Genomic DNA, 20,247 nt, shown 5'->3' with positions numbered 1-20,247 from the left:
TTCGCTTTCTATGTATATTATGGTATAATAATCGACAAACTTTATATACAATTCATAGCGAAACCATAGAAACTTTTAACCATTTTCAAGTTTTGAATGTAAAAAAGCCTCAACTAGATTGTACTGACAATAATGCGTACGATTCATTGATTAGTTTCCGCGTTCCTATGCTTATAAAGGCCCCTCAATTCATAGTTTTGATTATGATTACCATATTTTCGTTGCAAAGTTACATTAATTACGGCATTCATAGTATGTTCACTTTTTTATGCCCAGTTTAAGGGTGCCGCAGAATATCTTCCTTAAAAATAACTCCCAAAATCCCCAATGTGCTGGGAATAAACGCTTCATTTTTGTCACGATATTCAAATGCTTTCATAATTCAAGCGGCAGAACACAATTAGCTGAACGCTTTCGTTGAATTAGAGCTGAATTGGTATTTATGATCCTATTCAATTGTGGCTAAAGCTTTCAGTTAGAACTAGGGCTCGATGAAAATTTAGAGCTATTAATGGATAATATAGAAGATTTTTTATCGCGTTGGATCTATAAAAATTTAATAGATACGTACGCGTGTGAATTATGCTAAACAATTGAGGACGCGCTGTTCGACTCGGAATCTCCCGAGCCCTCACTGCTACGCAATCGTCAACCACTGACGTACCTAAGCTGGAAACTAACAGCTTTGTTTTCGGTGGAGCATCTTTTCTCGCAGTTTTGGAAGAAAGATTGATTTATGCTGGTATAAGCAAACCATAGTGGTTATCTAGTGGTTTTTATCACGAAGCAAAGTGATATACATTTTTGATACGAGCCCCCTCAACCACATCTCCAATGACATGTGCAGTTTTTCTGGATGCTCCTCGTGGCCTACAAATCTTTTCAATTCTCACCAATTAATTTATTTTGATCGAAGCTTCGTAGTTAAAAGAACTTTCAACCCAAATCGCGTCACTTTGGCGACAATTATTTCTGCATAAGGTTTTGCGCCAGCAAAGTTAATAATATACAACAACAAATTTCGGCACTAATTGAAAACATTTTATAAATAGACCTTAGTGTCTCAGCGTTCTTCTTAGACGTACGTTTTTCCCTCAGTTTTTTCGTGTGCATTTCGGTGGTCCAACAGTACTCGTACTGTACGTAGTCTTTCCTGTTGCGTGCATTTCAGCTATGTACATTTGTGAAATTAGATGAAATTTTTCTTAGTGGAATTTACGTGCGTGTGCAATTTGAAATTCAAGTTTCGCGGCCAAAAATTGTCCTAGTTAACATCTATCCCATAGCTGGGTGCCAGCGGAACTATTAGTGAAATTGTCTGGAAGACCCTAGTGCGGAATAAATTTCGCTCGCCATGGATACGGATCGCATGGTGAAAGCCATGGCGCGTTGGTGGCAGGTAATTCATTGAAAAGTTTGTTGAAAGGTACCCCCTCCTGCTCCTGCTTTCGAGGTCGGAAATATCCCCCGGAAGATGTCAGTTCTATTACCCTCACGAACTGTGTTGAAAATTATCATTTTACATAATAATTTGGTGAGTGCCGTGACAGTGTGGTAAACAGTTCTTGATGATCCTCAAAGAAGACAAATCCGATCTTTAGCAAATGCAATCTATCAGATTAGCCTAAGTTCAACGTCTCGTGGAAGAATACGTAGTTCATGACGCGGATGGGAGGCACGTCACAGCTATTTGAAGGAGGGGCACATCGTCCTTGAGAAAGGTCGCGGCGCACTGAAAAGATGGAAGCAATGTGAACAATTTGGCGTGATTCAACCACTTGTATATGAGTCGGCGCAGCTTCATTCAGTGGAATCTCGTGAAATAAACGCATTAGATGCAACGAGACATGTGCTTGCAATTTTGGCAAAAACAATCGCAAAATATTCTAAATATATTGTTTTCGTTTGGTCCATTAGCACTTCCTTTTCGTTGCCTTCAGTTGAAAATCAAAAAACACGTAAAACCTTTAAAAGCTGGGTTCAAAGGAGCACAGCTTCGAATAGAAGTTAGATTTTGATCATTCACACGCAAGACAATCACGTGTCTCTTCCGATCGCCAAGACCATGACTTGTCTCGCTATTGTTATTTGACCATTGCAAATGAATACGTATTCTGAGCTAATTTAGATGACCTAGAAACTTCAACGTATCCGGGCAAACCGTCTACAATAAGGAAACTATTCGCGAAATATTTCAGTGTTACATTGTTAAAAAGAAACTCTCAATCATTAGTGGCACTTTTTCACGTATTTCTGTTTGTAAACTTATTTAATTATTAACTACAATGACAAAGATGTCGGTATTATGGCGCGGGTCGATCGACTATTTGATCTTGGCTGTCTGCAAGCAAAAAACTAGAGCCTTTTTATTACTATACGACTATTCCTCAAATCTTCGAACGTCTGGAAATTCTTCCTACTTTTATAAAGTCGCTACAGTCCGATCTCCCTCTCATCCACGCGTTCACTTTTCTCCGTCAAGCAACTGGGCCCTCTTATTTCGGAAACCAAGCAGCGTTTATCTCACGACGCCCACTTTACGAAACATTATTTTTAACATTGGTTGCAAAAGAGTGGAGTGCAGGGGTCCGAAAGAGGCCAGTTGCTTCAAGGACCTATTCTGAGAAACCTCCCAACCGACAAATCTCAAAAAAATTATGGTGGTCCATACTCATGCTATCTAGGTTCCGAAATATTCTCCGTAACAATATCTGCTTAAATAAAGTTAATAATAGTATGTTATGATATTTTGAAAATTTACTGCGAACCCGCCGTAAGTTCATGCTAAATAAGCAATACTTTGCAGAAAGATAGGTTTTAGCAGTATGAACCATACTGGAAAGTTTGATGGAAATCCTACCAATAAAAAAAAATTGTCAGGCGATGACGGCTTTACAGTTTCTTACCAGGACAGAGGCAAATCGTCAGACGTTGCCTCACCTCTGGCCTGGGAGCAGCGTGACCGAAGCGACTCGCAGATGTTGAGTGCTCCTTTATATTGGGTTGTGGAAAAAAAATGTCGTATTTTGTCAATAGATGGCGACACTTAAACATATCTTGTGTTGTACTTATCACATCGGGTCATACTATACGGCGATTTGAAGACGACAATCTGCGCTACAAATGTTTCTTTGACAGTGTTGTGATCGTACATTTCGGTCTCAAGTTATAGCGCATCAAAAATAGAGTCAACCAAGCAAGAAATTTGTCATGTTTTACGTTTTTACGATGGCGACCAAAAAAAATTGTGAACTTTATGGGTCCGATACTATAACGATTTGCACAGCACAGCGTTGGTTGGATCGATTTCGTTCTGGTGTAGTGGATGTCGAAGATACACCCCGTACTGGTAGGCCAATCGTTGTAGAAACCGATAAAATCGCCGAAATCATCGAAGTAGACCGGCATGTGAGCATTCGCGCGATTGGCCAGGAACTCGATAAGGACCATAAAACCGTTTGGAACCATTTGCAGAAGATTGGATTCCAAAAAAAGCTGGATGTTTGGGTGCCACACGAGTTGATGCAAAAAAATCTCTTGGACCGAATCAACGCCTGCGATGCACTGTAGAATAGGACTCTCTTTCTTATTATCAGTAATTGTCCCGTTTTCCTTTTCCAAGGGGACAGCAAAATTTCTCTGTCTTTGGCTAAGACTTTGTGTAGTCTGGATGCTTCTGTGGTTTGCCCAATGCCGAAATTCACTTTGCACTTTTCGCTTTTTTATCTGATCGCGTTTGTTTCGCCTGATTAGATAGTTTTTGGAACTCAATATTATTTGGCTCCTGATATACCAACTCAGACGTAATCTTGTCGATCAAGGCTTCCTAATCATAGATGCTTATTGGTGATAATGTTCACAGTAGACTAAGGTGGAACTGTTGCTATCATCCTTGGGATCTTTGATACTTCCCATTCGTGTCTTCAGATGAAGTGGGCTGCTGGTAGATATTACTTTGGTGTCGCGTGTCTTTAAAAGATTTTTGACCCGATAGCTGATTTGGGAGCGGATGGTGAGTATCCCCCCTTAAATCGTTTTCCTACCGTAAACATTCTTTTGCGCAGATTCAATAAGGTGATATAGGGTACTGAGTCGTACAGCGCCATTTTTTACCAAAGGGAGTGGGATGATTATGTTGGAATTGTTTCCTCTGTCGCAGTTGGCTTTCGGTATATGTCAAGTTCGATATTCTCCCTGTTGTTAAGTATAAGTAAATCCAAGCAGAAGATGATTATGTTCCACTTCCATGTTGAGATATCTGCATTTCCCGATTTTAGACTCCGTAGAATGTTGATATGGACAACAGAACAACAGATCTGCAGTAACTGCATGTGCAGCGATAAATAGCTCTACGTTTGAGTGCATTAATGGCCGAAACGATTTCTTTTCTGCTTGGAGGAACAGTTCATATCTATATGGTACCGTGAATAGCTATTTCATCCACAAGAGGAAAGATTTGATACGGTAAAGAACCGGGGTGAAGTATTCTTTCCATCTCTTCAGTTGTTCGCCGTGATTGAGACATCGACGGTTAACGTCCTTCAGACCATCGAAAGATTTGCGATCACATGCAAGCTCTTTCGTGATGTCATATGCATTTGTGAAATTATTGCGTTCGACGGCATCTTCCGCTTGCCTGACCAGCACAATAGCAAATTCTCTCACGGTGTACACTACGCTGACCTTCTCGGGATTTTGTTCAGTAACGGAGTTCGAGCGCGTCACTTCCGCCATTTCCCACATCAGTCAATGGAGCCCTCAATCCCCTTCGTTCGTTGATCCGCTTCCGTGATTCTAAAGTGAACCAGACGACTGCGTAGCACCCGAGAAAAGGACACTTTGGATGACACCCCAATGCTCGCCGATATTCTCAGGCGGACTACTCAGTGTGTTTGCCTTCCGATCAGCAAAATAACTCTCCCACTATCGAGCGACAGCTAGTTCATACAAGCGGTCGATCATAACCGGCGCAACAACCGGCGTCTCCTCTAACCGTGTCTTAACATGGAAATCCGGAAATCCTGAATTTGCGTCGAAGTCCACCAATTTGACATCCCTAGCACATAGGTCGATTTCAAGGATTTAGCGGCCCAAAAGTGAAATTTCAAAAGTGGCCGTAAAAATGCAGCAAAAACTTCAAAGGTGAAGAAAAATCTAAGTAACAATGATCCACTATCCATACTCTTTAATCTTTTAACATATATATGAAGGATAGTTTAAAACTGACTCCCTTTCCAAAATACACATTTCGTTGTCAACGCTTTCAGTGGAATTCTGAGTTGTCTGGCTGATATTTTAAAGTAGTTGGGACGGATTTTGGCGACATATTTAAATAATGTTTAACGTTTTTTAATATTATACTATTCCTAAAATTTCAAAAGTGGGCCGTTTTACAAAAAAAAATATTTATTCATGTGAATGGAGGGTGCAATTTTTTTTTACAAAATGCTGCCATGTGGCGTATCAAATGAAAAGGCTCAATTAGTACTTTTCGAAACTGGTCCCATATTTGATATCGGGGTAAAACGTAGGGGAATGGAGGCTCAAAATAAGTGTAACAGATCTCGTTCTTTGAACCAATCCAACCGAAAAATATGCAAAAAAACACAATGGTGTATCTAAACGAAATCTAGGCCTTAAAATACCTGCTGTTCCGATACCTGCACAAATAAAATTAATAATGGTATATTAGCATATTTTAAAAAGTTTACCGGAAACCACGCTTAAGTTCCTGCTAGTAGTACAAAATTTGGCATTTGCATAAGGGATAACATAGGGCATAACTTTGGGTTTGGTTAGAAGATGAAAACTTTTACATTTGGTGTGAATTTTCTGCATTCTTCAGATAGATATATTTGCACATGCACCAAGCGGCATTCAATATACGTACTTTAAATGTACACATGTATACTTTTATGCACGAAGTAAATCGAAAATAGGTGTACGATCAATTTATATATATTCGTATAGAATACAGCATTCGGTAATAGGCAATGTTTGTTTGTTTAGGGTGAGCATAATATCTACATCTGCAACATGTTCGTATTTCTTGTAGTTTAAAGAAAATATGAAGGTATATTTTGGGTTTTTAACCATATACAAATGGAAAAATGTACGTAAAAAGTTTCTCACATAAGATGAACACAAAACCTTTATACCCGAAGCGCCAACTACCGGTATTCCGACTTGTTTAGTTTGCGATAAGTTAAGCGTTTATGCAGCTTAAGCAAAACTGCGGGCGAGAGAAAAACGGTAAGCTTCAAAAACATAAAAAGAAATCAGAAATACGAAAACTTTAAATAGGGGCAAACTCATTTTTGAACATATCTTTAAAATGACGTAGCTAAATGGAAAAGTACCGCTGCCACTGGTACGAAATCAACAACTAGTTTTTATATATGCGGACCAACATCTAAAATCGTTAAGAAAAGTTAAATATAAGTTCAACGGCTATTTAATTTAGACTGCATCTGGCGCACAAGTTATCAGTAGGAGGAAAAAAGAAAAAGAGTTAGAAGTCCTTACAAAAATTCATATCCGCGAAAGATTTTGAAAGGAAACTGAATTGCTAAAACTTTGATAACACAGATGATGGTAACACTGCCAAACATTCCTTAAAGATCCTCAATTAGCTATCGACATAACAAAAATAAATTTTAATTTAATATTTAAATGTTTTACTGGAAAACATCTTGAATCATCAGAGAATAAACGTCTAACAGTTCAATGAATATGCTATGGCATCAGCGAAGATATATTTCGATCTATATGGATGGCCTCCAATAAATTTTGCCACAACTATAATTGAAGGTATCTTAGCAGAAGCTAGAAATAAGCACTTTCATTTATAGCGCCAGAATTACGCGAGACAGTTCTCTCTCTCTCTCTCTTTCGAAAGGGGAATGCACTCTTGATATACACAATACGGTATGACAAAGTTCCGATACTATACGAATCAAAGAAAGAAAAGGACGAAATCTGGATCACTTTGCCTTGAAGCAATCAACATTTTATTTATATATATAATTTTTTAAGTGTTCATTTTGCATTTTTTTGGCTGGAAATGCATGATAATTTTATAAAGAGTAATAAATTCCATATAAATGCATAATTTAAAGTCACAAGACACCCTAAAATAATTTTGGCCGCCTAACTCGGGTGCGCTATGTTTTCTCTTGGTACCATAGATACAGATATAGATTATAGATTTTCCGGGCTAGATAATCATCTCCCATATGAAGTAAGTGATCCGCTTACCGCAACTTATTGAGTCGGATTTTATTGACTGCCAGGCTGTCATGGTTTCACTCATAAATTTCGTCGCCATTCAGACTATGGAATCCTCCGTCCTCTTCCCCCCAGATAATATCTCGTTGCCGGTTATTGGGCATTGATTTGTTGTTCCAAACGTTGTGCACAAGGCAACTGACAAGTTGCCTGAAAAGCACCATAACCAAAGGACTTTCGGCAGGTATTTCTTTGAATTTGCGGATTTTACTTCATTCCTAACCATAAGATTTACTAATATTCTAGTATGAGCTCAGTAATTTAGCAAGGAATTAGTACATGTACTAAATATTAAATTTCTTTTAATTTTCTATAAATTGATTGGAAAGAATGTCAGTGACGAAGAAGGCGACGTCAACTCTCGGAACCCTATGCTCTACGATCCCTTACACGAGAGCAAAACAACAAAAACTATGCAATATGTTGCAGCCATACTAAGTAAGCCCAACCACTGTATTCTTTATGTATCAGCAAACTCACTTATCTTCTCAATTTCAGTATGTTTTGGAGCAATATCAGCTGGCACGGCGTTAGCATGGACATCACCCGTCATTCCTCAACTAGAGAAACCAGACAACGTATCTGAAGCAACAAATGCAACCAACGGAGAGTTCTACTTGACCTCAGATCAGAGTAACATAGTGAATCCAAGGAGTAAAAGCATATGTAAAACGTGTATTGTTCCTCTTTTTTGTAGCGTCTTGGGTTGGGTCACTCCTCGCCATCGGTGCCATGTTTGGCGCCATTCCTGCAGGTTACCTAGCTGATAAAATCGGCCGCAAGTACACGGCCATTTTGATGGACATTCCCTTTATAGTCAGTCTGCTGATATTAAGGTATGCAACCTCAGCAGCTATGTTGTACGCAGGAAGGTTTCTGATAGGTAAAATCTTATTATATGACCTTTTCAAATATGCATTTCACGACGCCCTGTTTCAGGCATATCTACCGGCAGTTTCTGTGTGGTTGCTCCCATGTATATATCTGAGATTGCCGAAACAAATATTCGTGGTCAACTGGGAACTTTCTTCCAACTCTCCTTGACTATTGGAATTTTGATCACAAACTTTGTTGGCGCATTAGTAGACTGGGTGGCGCTGAGCACGATATGCTTATTGTTCCCAGCGATTTTACTGATTGCAATGTTCTTCCTGCCGGAAACACCAACATATTTGATAAAGAAGGTATGTTGCTTGAGAGCTATTTTTGGTCACTGTTACTATAACTTTTCCCTATTTCAGGGCCGTCGCGGTGACGCAGGCTTATCACTAAAATGGCTTTGGGGTAGGGAGTGTGATACAAGGAGCACCCTCCAGTTTTTGCAGACTGAATTGGAATCCTCTGCTGGAAATGTTCGTGTCAGCGATCTATTTACAATTAAAGCGAATCGGGTCGGAATGATGATATCATTATCACTGATGGCATTCCAGCAACTTTCTGGCATCAACGCAGTCATATTCTACACAGTTCCTATATTCAAATCAGCTGGTAGCACTATGGATGCATCTGTCTGTGGAATTATCGTGAGTGCGGTGCAAGTACTGATGACTTTCGGTTCATCACTTCTAATCGAACGAGCAGGACGCAAAGTGCTCTTGCTGATAAGTAGCGCGGTCATGGGCTTTTGCTTGTTCGTCCTAGGAGTTTATTTCCATTTGAAGGATAACGGGCATAACGTGGCCTTCATTGGATGGATTCCCCTTCTCAGCGTTATATTGTTCATTGTAACGTTTTCCATTGGATTCGGCCCGATCCCATGGTTGATGATGGGTGAACTGTTTTTGCCTGACTACAAAGGGGTCGCCTCGTCATTGAGTGTGACCTTCAATTGGGTCGGAGTTTTTGTTGTCACCAAGTGCTTCTCGAAGATGGTGGAGTCTTGGGGATCTGATATAACATTTTGGTTCTTCGGTGTTTGTATGGTTGCCGGCACAGCATTCGTGGCGACAAAAGTATTTGAAACAAAAGGGAAGAACTCAACGCAGATACAAATTCTCCTGTCGGGTACGAAAGGTGATTTTGAAGCACAATCGCAGTTAGTAGAATAGAACTAAACGATATCAACTTAGTGTAAATGCAAATATCAAGGGTCAGAATGACTGCAATGCAATCAACGAAGGAACACTGCATCCTCACTTCAAGGGATGTGCAATTTAATTTGCTTGTGATACGAATAAGCGCAGATGGTGTTCCAAATGATCAGCGGAAAACTTAACTTGCTTAACGTATGTAGGCTTCACGTAATAAATAGCAAATATTCAATGCTTGTATGAGGCATATAAAGTCTAAAAATATAATATATTTATGTATCGAATTTAATGGTGTTCAATAAATATGAATGATTTTATAAATAAAAATAATAAAAGTCCGGTAGCATTGCATTCAGAGCATTCTGATCGGAGTTTATCGCCAATTTTATTTTAAAGACAAATTCATTATTTTTATGTATGCATACAGATTCATGTAGTATTATTTAGATATAGTGACTTAGTGACTTCATTATAAAATTAAAGTATTCCAAAGGTAGATTAATAGAATAGCGTGAACGACAAGCGAGCTTAAAATGTACACTAGATCTGCGTTCACTTAAGAATCGGTAAAGTTACTTAATATTTTTCTTCAAATACTTGCCGCACATGTATACAATATTGAAGGACTGACATATCACAGAATATTATCAGTATAAATGTATTAATTTGAAAATAGTTGCATTTTCATTTCATTCCAGGGACAGGTGCATGGTTGTCAAATAGTACGAAAGTATAGCCCGAAATAAGTTGCACTGCAAAGGCTAACTTCAGATTTCTCACCTTTAGCAATTCTGGATAAAAGCAGTTATTTGCGGCAAGGTCGAGAGTTGGGAGATTTATGATAGCTAATGCAAAGAGTTAAAACTCCATAAACAAGTTAACCATTATGGACCCTGACGGTCCCTTGTCTGAGGCCATCAATCTGACTAATCTTGTTACCAACCTCTGGCAGCACGTTCCAATTCAAATCTGGAGTTGTTATAAATATGGACGAATTCGCGCATTGTGTCAGATACATTTAATAATAGCACTTCGCTTCAGACTCTTTTACAAGGATTTGTATCTGCCGGCATTTGTAAAATTTCTTCATTCCCTGGTCCCATCCATCTGAAGCCTGACCCTTGTCGAGCCAATCTGTCAACATCCTTCTTACTATCGACGTTCGAGTGCTCTAGCGCCCACAGTGGAAATATTTCTTTCTGTTAGCTGAATTGTATCAGCTGACAGAGGTACTACGGGATGCCATAGAAACAAAAGCAATTGCACTGTGTGCGTTTTTGGATATCGAAGGAGCATTCGACAACACATCGCACATAGAAATACAAGATGCCCTAAGCCGCAAGGGAGTGCGAAACACCCTGGCATTCTGGATGGGCAAAATGCTAGAGAGCAGGCAAATAGAAGTACCGACAGGTACAAATTCTATTGTCATGAACTCAAGGCTGTCCACAGGATACGGGTATTATCGCCGCTGATGCGGAGTATGGTAGTGGATGAACTCCTGGACGTGTTAAGAAATACTGGCATACAAGTCCAGAGTTACGCGGACGACATTGTTTGAATCTGTAGGGGCAAATATGAAGATAGCCTATGTGATAGAATTCAAACTGGACTAAGGGTTACTAGTGGCTGGTGAAGGAAGGTGGGACTGCGGATCAACCCACCCAAAACCTCCATAGTACCATTCACTAGGAGGCGCCAACTTGATCACCAGAGAGCCATACATTACATGATATGTATATGAAACGAGAAACAGAGGTCAAATATTTGGGAATTACGCTAGACCAAAAATTACTCTGGAAGACACATGTCGGAAACATTTGTCGGAAAGCCACGAGGGCTCTGATGACTTGAAGATCCATAGCAACAATAAATGGGACTGCAGCCCGAAAATACTACTTTCGATGTATACTGCAATAGTAAGGCCAATGATTACCTATGGAGCGGTAATCTGGGCAGAAAGAACCGAACCGAAGCTCCAAAGGCTGGCTTGCGTGTGTATCAGTGGGGCAATTAGACATGCCCAACGGCATCCCTGAAGGTTCTTCTGGGATTAACCCCTCTTCATTTGCACATACAGATGCAGGCAAGGAGGACAATATTCAGAATGGCCGGTAGTATGATTGAGGCGGGGAGCTCCTGAGTTACTGATACGAAGGAATAACACGAAAACGAGTTTTCATTTTCATAAGAAGTTTGAAACACATTGCAGTAACAAGGCAAACTGGGAGAGTGTGGCTGCGACATACGGCTTAAACCAGCAACTGTTACTTGGTGCACTGACGGATCCCTCACAGCAGAGGGAGCGGGTGCCGGTGTCATTGGTCCAAGAAAAATGTACTTTGAGCCAATGGGTAGGTACACTAGCATATTCTAGGCGGAAATATACGCCTTAGACAAATGTGCCTCCTTTAATCAGCAAAGGAACTACAGGGGGCAGAACATTGCTATTTTCACCGATAGCCAAGCAGCGATCAAGGCACTTAAGTCCTACCAGGTGACCAACCAGGTGGTGTGGGAATGCCTTGAGATACTGAATACACTAGGCTCGTCCAACAAGGTCTGAATACGTTGGGTTCCAGGCCATGCTGGGTTGGAAGGCAGCGGACGAACCAGCCAAGAAGCAGGGAAGCAGGGACGCCTTTACACGGGCCATAACCCTTCTGTGGAAGCGGAAACAGTTTCATGGCTATAACTCTAAGAAATGAAGAGAAACGGTTGAGGGAACTATACTGGGCAGGCCTACCAGGGATAGAGCAGTCCAGGGTGCTTATTGGGGGAGACGAACCCATGCGCACAAAAGATTGCTTAAACCTCACCAAAAAAACCTCCGAATCATAGTGGGGATTCTCACTGGTCATTGTCGGCTGAAATATCACCTAGGGAAGCTAGGGATATCTATGGACACTGCCTGCAGATTTTGTGAGGAGTATGACCTCTATACACGTCACACAGTATCCGGCACTTGTGCAAAGTAGGTCGAGGCATCTGGGATAACACTTAATACCAGATGCAAAGCTGAAAGATCGGGAAGTAGGGAACATACCAAAATTCCTGATGGTTATAGGCCTGCTTGAGATACTATGATCAATCATCATCATCAACGGTGCAACAACCGGTATCCGGTCTAGGCCTGCCTTAATAAGGAACTCCAGACATCCTGGTTTTGCGCCGAGGTCCACCAATTCGATATCCCTAAAAGCTATCTGGCGTCCTGACCCACGCTATTGCTCCATCTTAGGCAGGGTTTGCCTCGTCTTCTTTTTCTACCATAGATATTGCCCTTATAGACTTTCCGGGTGGGATCATCTTCATCCATACGGATTAAGTGACCCGCCCACCGTAACCTATTGAGCCGGATTTTATCCACAACCGGACAGTCATGGTATCGCTCATAGATTTCGTCATTGTGTAGGCTACGGAATCGCCCATCCTCATGTAGGGGGCCAAAAATTCTTCGGAGGATTCTTCTCTCGAACGCGGTCAAGAGTTCGCAATTTTTCTTGCTAAGAACCCAAATTTCCGAGGAATACATGAGGACTGGCAAGATCATAGTCTTGTGAGACGTTTCGAGCGGAACAGTTTTTGTAAGCTGAAATAGGCTCTGTTGGCTGACAACAACCGTGCGCGGATTTCATCATCGTAGTTGTTATCGGTTGTGATTTTCAACCCTAGATAGGAGAAATTGTCAACGGTCTCAAAGTTGTATTCTCCTATCCTTATTCTTCTTCGTGTTTGTGTTTGACCAGTGCGGTTTGATGTTGTCGGTTGATTCGTCTTCGGTGCTGACGTTGCCACCATATATTTTGTCTTGCCTTCATTGATGTGCAACCCAAGATCTCGCGCCGCCTGCTCGATCTGGATGAAGGCAGTTTGTACGTCTCGGGTGGTTCTTCCCATGATGTCGATATCGTCAGCATAGGCCAGTAGTTGGGTGGACTTGAAGAGGATCGTACCTCTTGCATTCACCTCGGCATCACGGATCACTTTCTCGAGGGCCAGGTTAAAGAGGACGCATGATAGCGCATCCTCTTGTCGTAGACCTTTGTTAATGTCGAATGGTCTTGAGAGTGATCCTGCTGCTTTTATCTGGCCTCGCACATTGGTCAGGGTCAGTCTAGTCAGTCGTATTAATTTCGTCGGGATACCGAATTCTTTCATGGCCGTGTACAGTTTTACCCTGGCTATGCTATTATAGGCGGCTTTAAAGTCGATGAACAGATGGTGCAACTGTTGTTCATATTCCAACAGTTTTTCCATCGGTTGCCGCAGAGACAAAATCTGATCTGTTGCTGATTTGCCTGGAGTGAAGCCTCTTTGGTATGGGCCAATGATGTTCTGGGCGTATGGGGCTATCCGGCCTAGTAAGATAGTGGAGAATATCTTATAGATGGTACTCAGCAACGTGATACCTCTATAATTGCTGCACTGTGTGATATCTTCCTTTTTATGTATGAGACCGATTATGCCTCGTTGCCAATCGTCAGGCATTGATTCGCTGTCCCATACCTTGAGCACAAGTTGATGAACCACTTGGTGGAACTGGTCGCCTCCATATTTAACCAATTCGGCTGTAATTCCATCGGCTCCTGGCGACTTATGATTTTTTTAGCCGATGAATTGCACGGACTGTTTCTCCTAAACTTGGTGGTGGCAGTATTTGTCCGTCGTTTTCAGTTGGCGGGACCTCCAACTCGCCGATGTTCTGGTTGTTCAGTAGCTCATCAAAGTACTCAACCCATCGCTCTAATATGCCCATTCTTTCGGAAATCAGATTTCCCTCTTTTCCCCGCTTCATCCTGCTGACTTGTTGGTAAAACTTCCGCGCCTGGTGCGGTTGCTCCCTGTACTTTTCGAGTTCACAGACTTGTTGGTTCTCCCTGGCTTTCTTTTTCCGTCTGTGAGGTCGCTTCTCCACTCGTCGGAGTTCGTGATAAGTCTCTGCGCGTGCCCGCGTTCTTTGAGAATGCAACATTACTCGGTATGCGGCATTCTTCCGTTCCGTTGCTAGCGTACATTCATCGTTAAACCAGCTGTTCCGACGTTTGTGTTTGTGGCCGTATCCATGATAACGTTCTTCAGGTGATTGTGAAGATCATTTGTTGATACTTCATCTCCAGGATCTCTGTTGTCTGCGGTAATTGCGGCATCCATTTGCCGCTTATAGGTGTCGCGGAGGGCTGCGTTGTGGATGGCTTCAGTGTTAACTCTCACCTGATTGTCAGAGGGGATTCTAGGTGGTATTGTTATTCGAGCTCGGAGCACCATGCCAACGAGATAGTGATCCGAGTCTATATTGGCCCCCTATATGTTGTGACATTCATCAAGGCTAAGAGGTGGCGGCGTTCGATCAACACGTGGTCAATTTGGTTGAAAGTGGTCCCGTCTGGAGAGGCCCACGTATGTTTGTGGACCGCTTTCCGCGCAAACCAGGTACTTCCAACAACCATTTCGTGTGACCCAGCTAATTGAATAGTCCGCAGTCCGTTATCATTTGTATTTTCGTGTAAGCTATGGGAGCCAACGTATCGCCTGAATACGGGCTCCTTCCCTACTTGGCTGTTAAAATCCCCAAGTATGATTTTGATATCATATCTGGGACAGGCTTCGAGGGTTCGTTCTACTGCCTCATAGAAGGTATCCTTCTCCGACTCTGCAGTCTCCTCTGTAGGGGCGTGAACGTTTATGAGGCTTATATTTCTAAACTTGCCTCGCAAGCGCAGAGTGCATAGCCGTTCGCTTATGTTTTCAAAGCCGATAACAGCAGGTTTCATTTTTTGGCTGACTAAGAAACCTACTCCGAGCACATGGTTTACTGGATGACCGCTATAATATATGGTGTAGTGGCTCTTCTCCAGGAAACCGGTCCCTGTCCATCGCATTTCTTGCACCGCTGTTATATCAGCCCTATATTGGGACAGGGTATCGGCTAGCTGCTGGTCAGCTTCATCTCTGTACAGGGAGCGCACGTTCCATGAGAAAATGCGCAAATCTTTATTCCGCGTTCGTTGCCGGGTCCGTCGTTTTAAAATCCGTCCTGTCCGAGGCTCCTGTTGTGGCTTCGTAACGAGTTGTTTTCTGTGTAGGGTTGTCAGCCCTACCCAACCCCCAACCTGGAGGACCAGTTGGTACAATTTGTTCCGTTTTTAGGCGCGGGAGACTCGCCTTCATCCTCCTCCGTCTGCAGCTTTTCGTTAAGAAAGAGCACCCAGCGGTCACCACGTGGAGGTGGAGATAGGGTTTGGTAGTAGAGCTGTTGGTGTTGGTTCAGCAGACATTTCCCAGGCCTTATGCTCCATAGTGGGTACCAATCCCCGTTTCGCCCTGGGACCTATACTGCCCTTTGACCACCTCCTATGATCAATAGGTACACTATAACCAGCAAAAGGGGCGCAATGGTTCTTTAAGGACGCGGTGCGACTTTCCCTTAACAGAATAATAATAATAGCTGAATTGGAACCACAGTTGATGACTGTTCCATATTATCTAGCTTAATATGGCGTTGCAATTTAATGCCTTTAATACTGTTTCCCCGATTAAAAGCTTCGACTGATGCTTGCCAGTTTACACAGACATTCTTCTGCTGCCAATAAAAGTCCATATTCTTGTTAAAATATGATTTTTCCGAGAAGACGGCCCAGTTTTATTATCAAGTTTTTCGAAAACACTGAATAAGCATTTCATGGCTGGCTGGCCCTTCCCTGAAGATTATTATGTTTGTTATCCCAAATTACTCACAGGCATTCATCGACCATTCTTCGCTTTTAGTTACGACAAAGTATTTCTTCCCAAAGACCAATTAGGGAAGCATATGATCCGCAAAAATTGGATCCTCCTAATATTTCCCTTGGGATTTTCGTATGGGCGCGTGACTTCACGATTCTCCGCCTTCTCACGCGCTAATAGTATCAAGCCTATATATTACTAGTCCAGATCTTGCCTATCGCCATTCTACAGCACGGGATAAACTTCAACTTATGTTTCCACGTTAGTTTGAACTCGAGACGCATTCCTCAATACTGTAGACCCTCAACACTCGCCGTCTTAGTATTCGCGAATTTATCACTGTGAGTTGAATTATTTCTAGGGTGAAATCTTCTACTTCCTCTTCAGCCTTGGTCCTATTCAAAAGTGGAGTCGGCTCGTTTCGATCGTGGGCCCCTTTTTGCCCGACAGTAGACCTGATCTGGCATGTTACGTACCCGGTCCAACGAAATTTCTTAACGTAGTTCTTCATTGGCTGATAGCATGTGTGCTAGTGCCTATTTCATTAAGATCAGTCGTCAAAAATTCTGTTTTATTCAGATTCACTCTCAGACCGTACTACTGGAGGTGGTCATTCCACTTATCTACAAGTTGTGCGAAATCAGCTCTAAACAAGACGCTAGAGAAACATTATCTGCATAGAGAAGTGTGAAAGGCGCTGAACGTTGGATGCCCCCGAGTAACGTACAATCCCAACGAGCCCGATACTCACCTACATCGACCAATCAACAATATTGCTGAGCAGGCAAATATAACGGATATACCAGGTAAAAGTCAACAAATTCCGTTGACCCCAATAACTGCAAATAATACGAAATCAACAGTTTTCGCTAACCTAGCAGAAATAGCAAATAAATATAGGATGTAATGAGATGTAGGTGTTCTGTTCTGTTCTGGCTGTTCTGTACAAAAGTTCAATAAATTGCGACGTTTAGAAAATTAACCGACACCGTGTTCTTTTCTTTTTAATTTCGTATGTTAAATACATTATTCCCGCGCTGGCAGATGGATTTTCAAAGCATAGATAAAACAAAATTATCAGCGAGGAAGTGGAAGAACATTTAAATTTAAAAGTTTTTCTATGTTAATTTTTACTTATTAATTTGAAATGGATAACAAACTGTTAAGTTATTTGAAATAATTAGACGGTTTTTGCTTTTTTTTCCTTAGTAATCCTTATATTATTCACATAAACCGATATTCCGACGAGAACCCTTTGTTCCATTCATCAGTGCTATACTTCCGCTCGTTATTGATTTTATTAAAAGTTTGTATATTATTCAAATCTATGATACTATTCTAATTAATCTTAAAATCACTACTATATCACTTTTTAAGTCATTTCTATATCCTAAAAGAATTCAATTCAATCTAGTGTCCGCGTATATAAGCGGTATAAGCTTTCGTAGGCGTCAAGTTGGTTAATTTTTCAACCTATTTCAGTACTTGCAGATCGTTGATGCTCATTTATAGCCGCATTCTACCATATGCTTAGCCCCCATAGCCCCTAAATCTAGTGGCTATCAGCCTTTTGTCCGTCCGATATACACTTTCGGACATTCTGTGAGAGCTTACCGTTCATCTCTTCTACAGGTTTCCCTAGAAAGCTGAGATGTTAGCTGGCTTATTCTACTTGATCCTACCAGTTGTATGTCGAACATTTTTAATACGCGTTATATATGCCACGAGAGGTCTGAAAAGATGACGCTTCTTCGTTGAGTTGATGTTGTACAATGTAGTGAGGTTGCTATGTTCTATCCTTCATAGGTATGTCGGAAACATCTTTTCGATAGTGGTACTGTTGAACCCATTCTTCCTTGCAGTGACCATAATATACCGTGACGGCAATCCCTTTGGTAAAAATATGTTCAACGTCAATTTTAACCCTAATAATGACAATTAGCCGGGTCACCAAAATTGTATAACAGTAAGGCAAAAATTAGTTAGAATGACTGATAATAGGTAACTCTAATGTCAGTAAGGAGATTCTGTCAAAAGGACAAAGTAGTTTTCTAGAAAAGTATTCATAGCTTCTTGGTCCTCGCAGTCAATTTAGTTCTTGGGTTAGAATTGAACACGTGGGTTATAAATACGCCTCGAATTGTAACAGTTCTTCTATAATTAATTGTGAATAATGTTGTATATTTAAGTGTGAAATAAAAGTTTCCGTTAAGTTATAGGACGTGTTTTTATCGAGCGCTACGCAATCCATTGATAGTGTGTGTAACTCAAACGGAAGTTGTGAATTACGTGTACGCATTCCGAATACGTGAGTGAAAGTTATTTTTGCGGGTAGCGAGTTGATGTCAGTCAACATATTTTTGATACTTGTTTCTGGGATAACGGCCAATATGTCGTTCACATTCGCCAGCAATTTAATTAGCAGTGATCCCTTCTGCTCCATTTGCTCCGAGAAATTGTTAAAGATGAAAGATATCCTCACCACATGGACATATCTTCTAACCGTATATTGTGAATTTGGTTTTCGCGTAAATTTTTGTTTTAGTTTGGAACATAACTCTCTATTTATAATACATAAGACAATATATTTAACATTCGCCAAATTTCAATCAGAACCTTGGCGAATGGTAGGGCACAAAAGTACTTTTTTTTTTTAATGGATGGAGGTGGAAATCTGAGAAAGACGCTGCTGCGCCAGGTTGCAGCAGTGTGTGGGATTCGCACCCACTAAAACCACCCCCACTCTACCGCCCCTCCCCGCGGGACCACCGCAAAGTATTACTTCGCGGGGAGGCTCTGGTTCGCTATACCAGCTCGTCCATGTCACGTCTCCGTCGCGCCGCCTTCCGAGCTCGATCCAACTCCAGGAGTTTTGTCTGCACCACGGCTACTGCCTCATTTACCGCCATCCAGTTTTCCTCTGACTTCAGCATCTCTTCCACCAGGTTGGAGGGCTTGATGTTCGCCTCTAAGATGCTGTTCAACCTCCTTTTCTGCTGCAGAAATCTGGCACAATAGAACATAACGTGCTCCGGGTCCTCGTGTGTAGTATGGGTCCACCTGCCTTTGTCGGAGTTATCCCATCGTTGTTGCCACTTGCCACACAACCCTCTCCTGATGGCTTTTCGGAAATCCGCATTCACCTCGGCTGGATTTGCCTTCCATCCTGCGATGACACACACTGCCTCCGTCGACGCCGTCCTAAATGCGCTGCACACCCTTAGCGCAATTGGCCGGTATGCCGAAATTATCTTCCTCCGGTTGACAGCGTGGTTCAACGCTCCCGCCCATAGCAGGATCGACCTCACCACTCCCGCGATGAGTAGCCTGCGACTATACTTCGGCCCTCCCACGTTAGGCATCATCCTTGCAAGGGATGAGCTGGCATTTGCTGCCTTCTCTCGCGCATAATCCAAGTGTCCCTTGAAACTCAGCTTGGCATCGATCATCACCCTCAAGTATTTGACAACCGATTTTGAGACGACCTCACGATTACCAACCTGGATGGTAACCGTGTTGTTCTTCCTACGGTTTGTAATGAGGACCGCCTCCGTCTTTTCGTCCGCCAGGTCCAGCTTGGCTATTCGTAACCATGACTTGATGGTATGAATGCCTTCATTTGCATAAAGCTCCACGTCCTCGGGATGCTTTGCAATTGCAACTACCGCCAGGTCGTCCGCAAAACCAATCAGCGTTGTCTCCTCCGGCACGCGAAGGCCAAGCACTCCGTCGTACATTATGTTTCACAGCAGCGGTCCCAATACAGAACCTTGAGGCACACCTGCTGTCACAATGTACTCCTTCGGCCCGACGTCCGTCTCGTACCAGAGAAGTTTGTCCGAAAGGTAACTCTCGATGAGCCGAGCCAAGTAGCTAGGAACACCCAGTTTGGCCAAAGCGCCCTTAATCCAGCCCCAGTTGGCTGAGTTAAAAGCATTTTTGACGTCCAGCGTCACCAGAGCACAGCATTTGCCCATGGCCATTGCATTTCGAGCCAATTCCACGACCTTTGCTACTGCAACGACCGTAGAACGGGCTCGCCGAAACCCATATTGCCGCTCTGAAAGACCACCCGCAAGCTCGATGAACGGGAGCAGCCTGTTGAATATCACCCTCTCCGACATCTTCCCCATGGTATCTAAGAGACAAATAGGGCGATATGAAGAGGGCCCGCCGGGTGGTTTTCGGGGCTTCGGTAGAAACA

The 20,247-nt window shown here is 42.2% G+C and overlaps 1 protein-coding gene across 2 annotated transcripts; it reads left to right on the top strand.

The window, feature by feature from the left end:
- Nucleotides 1-744: 744 nt before the first annotated feature.
- Nucleotides 745-9,337, top strand: LOC119652626 (facilitated trehalose transporter Tret1-2 homolog). Of its 2 annotated transcripts, none has more exons than XM_038056872.1 (6): nt 745-1,399; nt 7,608-7,725; nt 7,786-7,920; nt 7,985-8,170; nt 8,227-8,471; nt 8,529-9,337. In XM_038056872.1, exons 1-6 carry the CDS (start codon nt 1,355-1,357, stop codon nt 9,333-9,335), a joined length of 1,536 nt encoding a protein of 511 aa, XP_037912800.1. In that variant the 5' UTR covers nt 745-1,354; the 3' UTR covers nt 9,336-9,337. The 2 variants fall into 2 exon arrangements, with proteins under 2 accessions (XP_037912800.1, XP_037912801.1); XM_038056873.1 differs by having other exon boundaries at nt 756-1,399; nt 7,617-7,725.
- Nucleotides 9,338-20,247: the final 10,910 nt, after the last annotated feature.

Source organism: Hermetia illucens, chromosome 3, assembly GCF_905115235.1.
Source record: "Hermetia illucens chromosome 3, iHerIll2.2.curated.20191125, whole genome shotgun sequence".
NCBI lineage: Eukaryota > Metazoa > Arthropoda > Insecta > Diptera > Stratiomyidae > Hermetia > Hermetia illucens.
The sequence above is the reverse complement of the archived record's forward strand: the minus strand, read 5'-3'. Positions and strand labels throughout refer to the sequence as shown.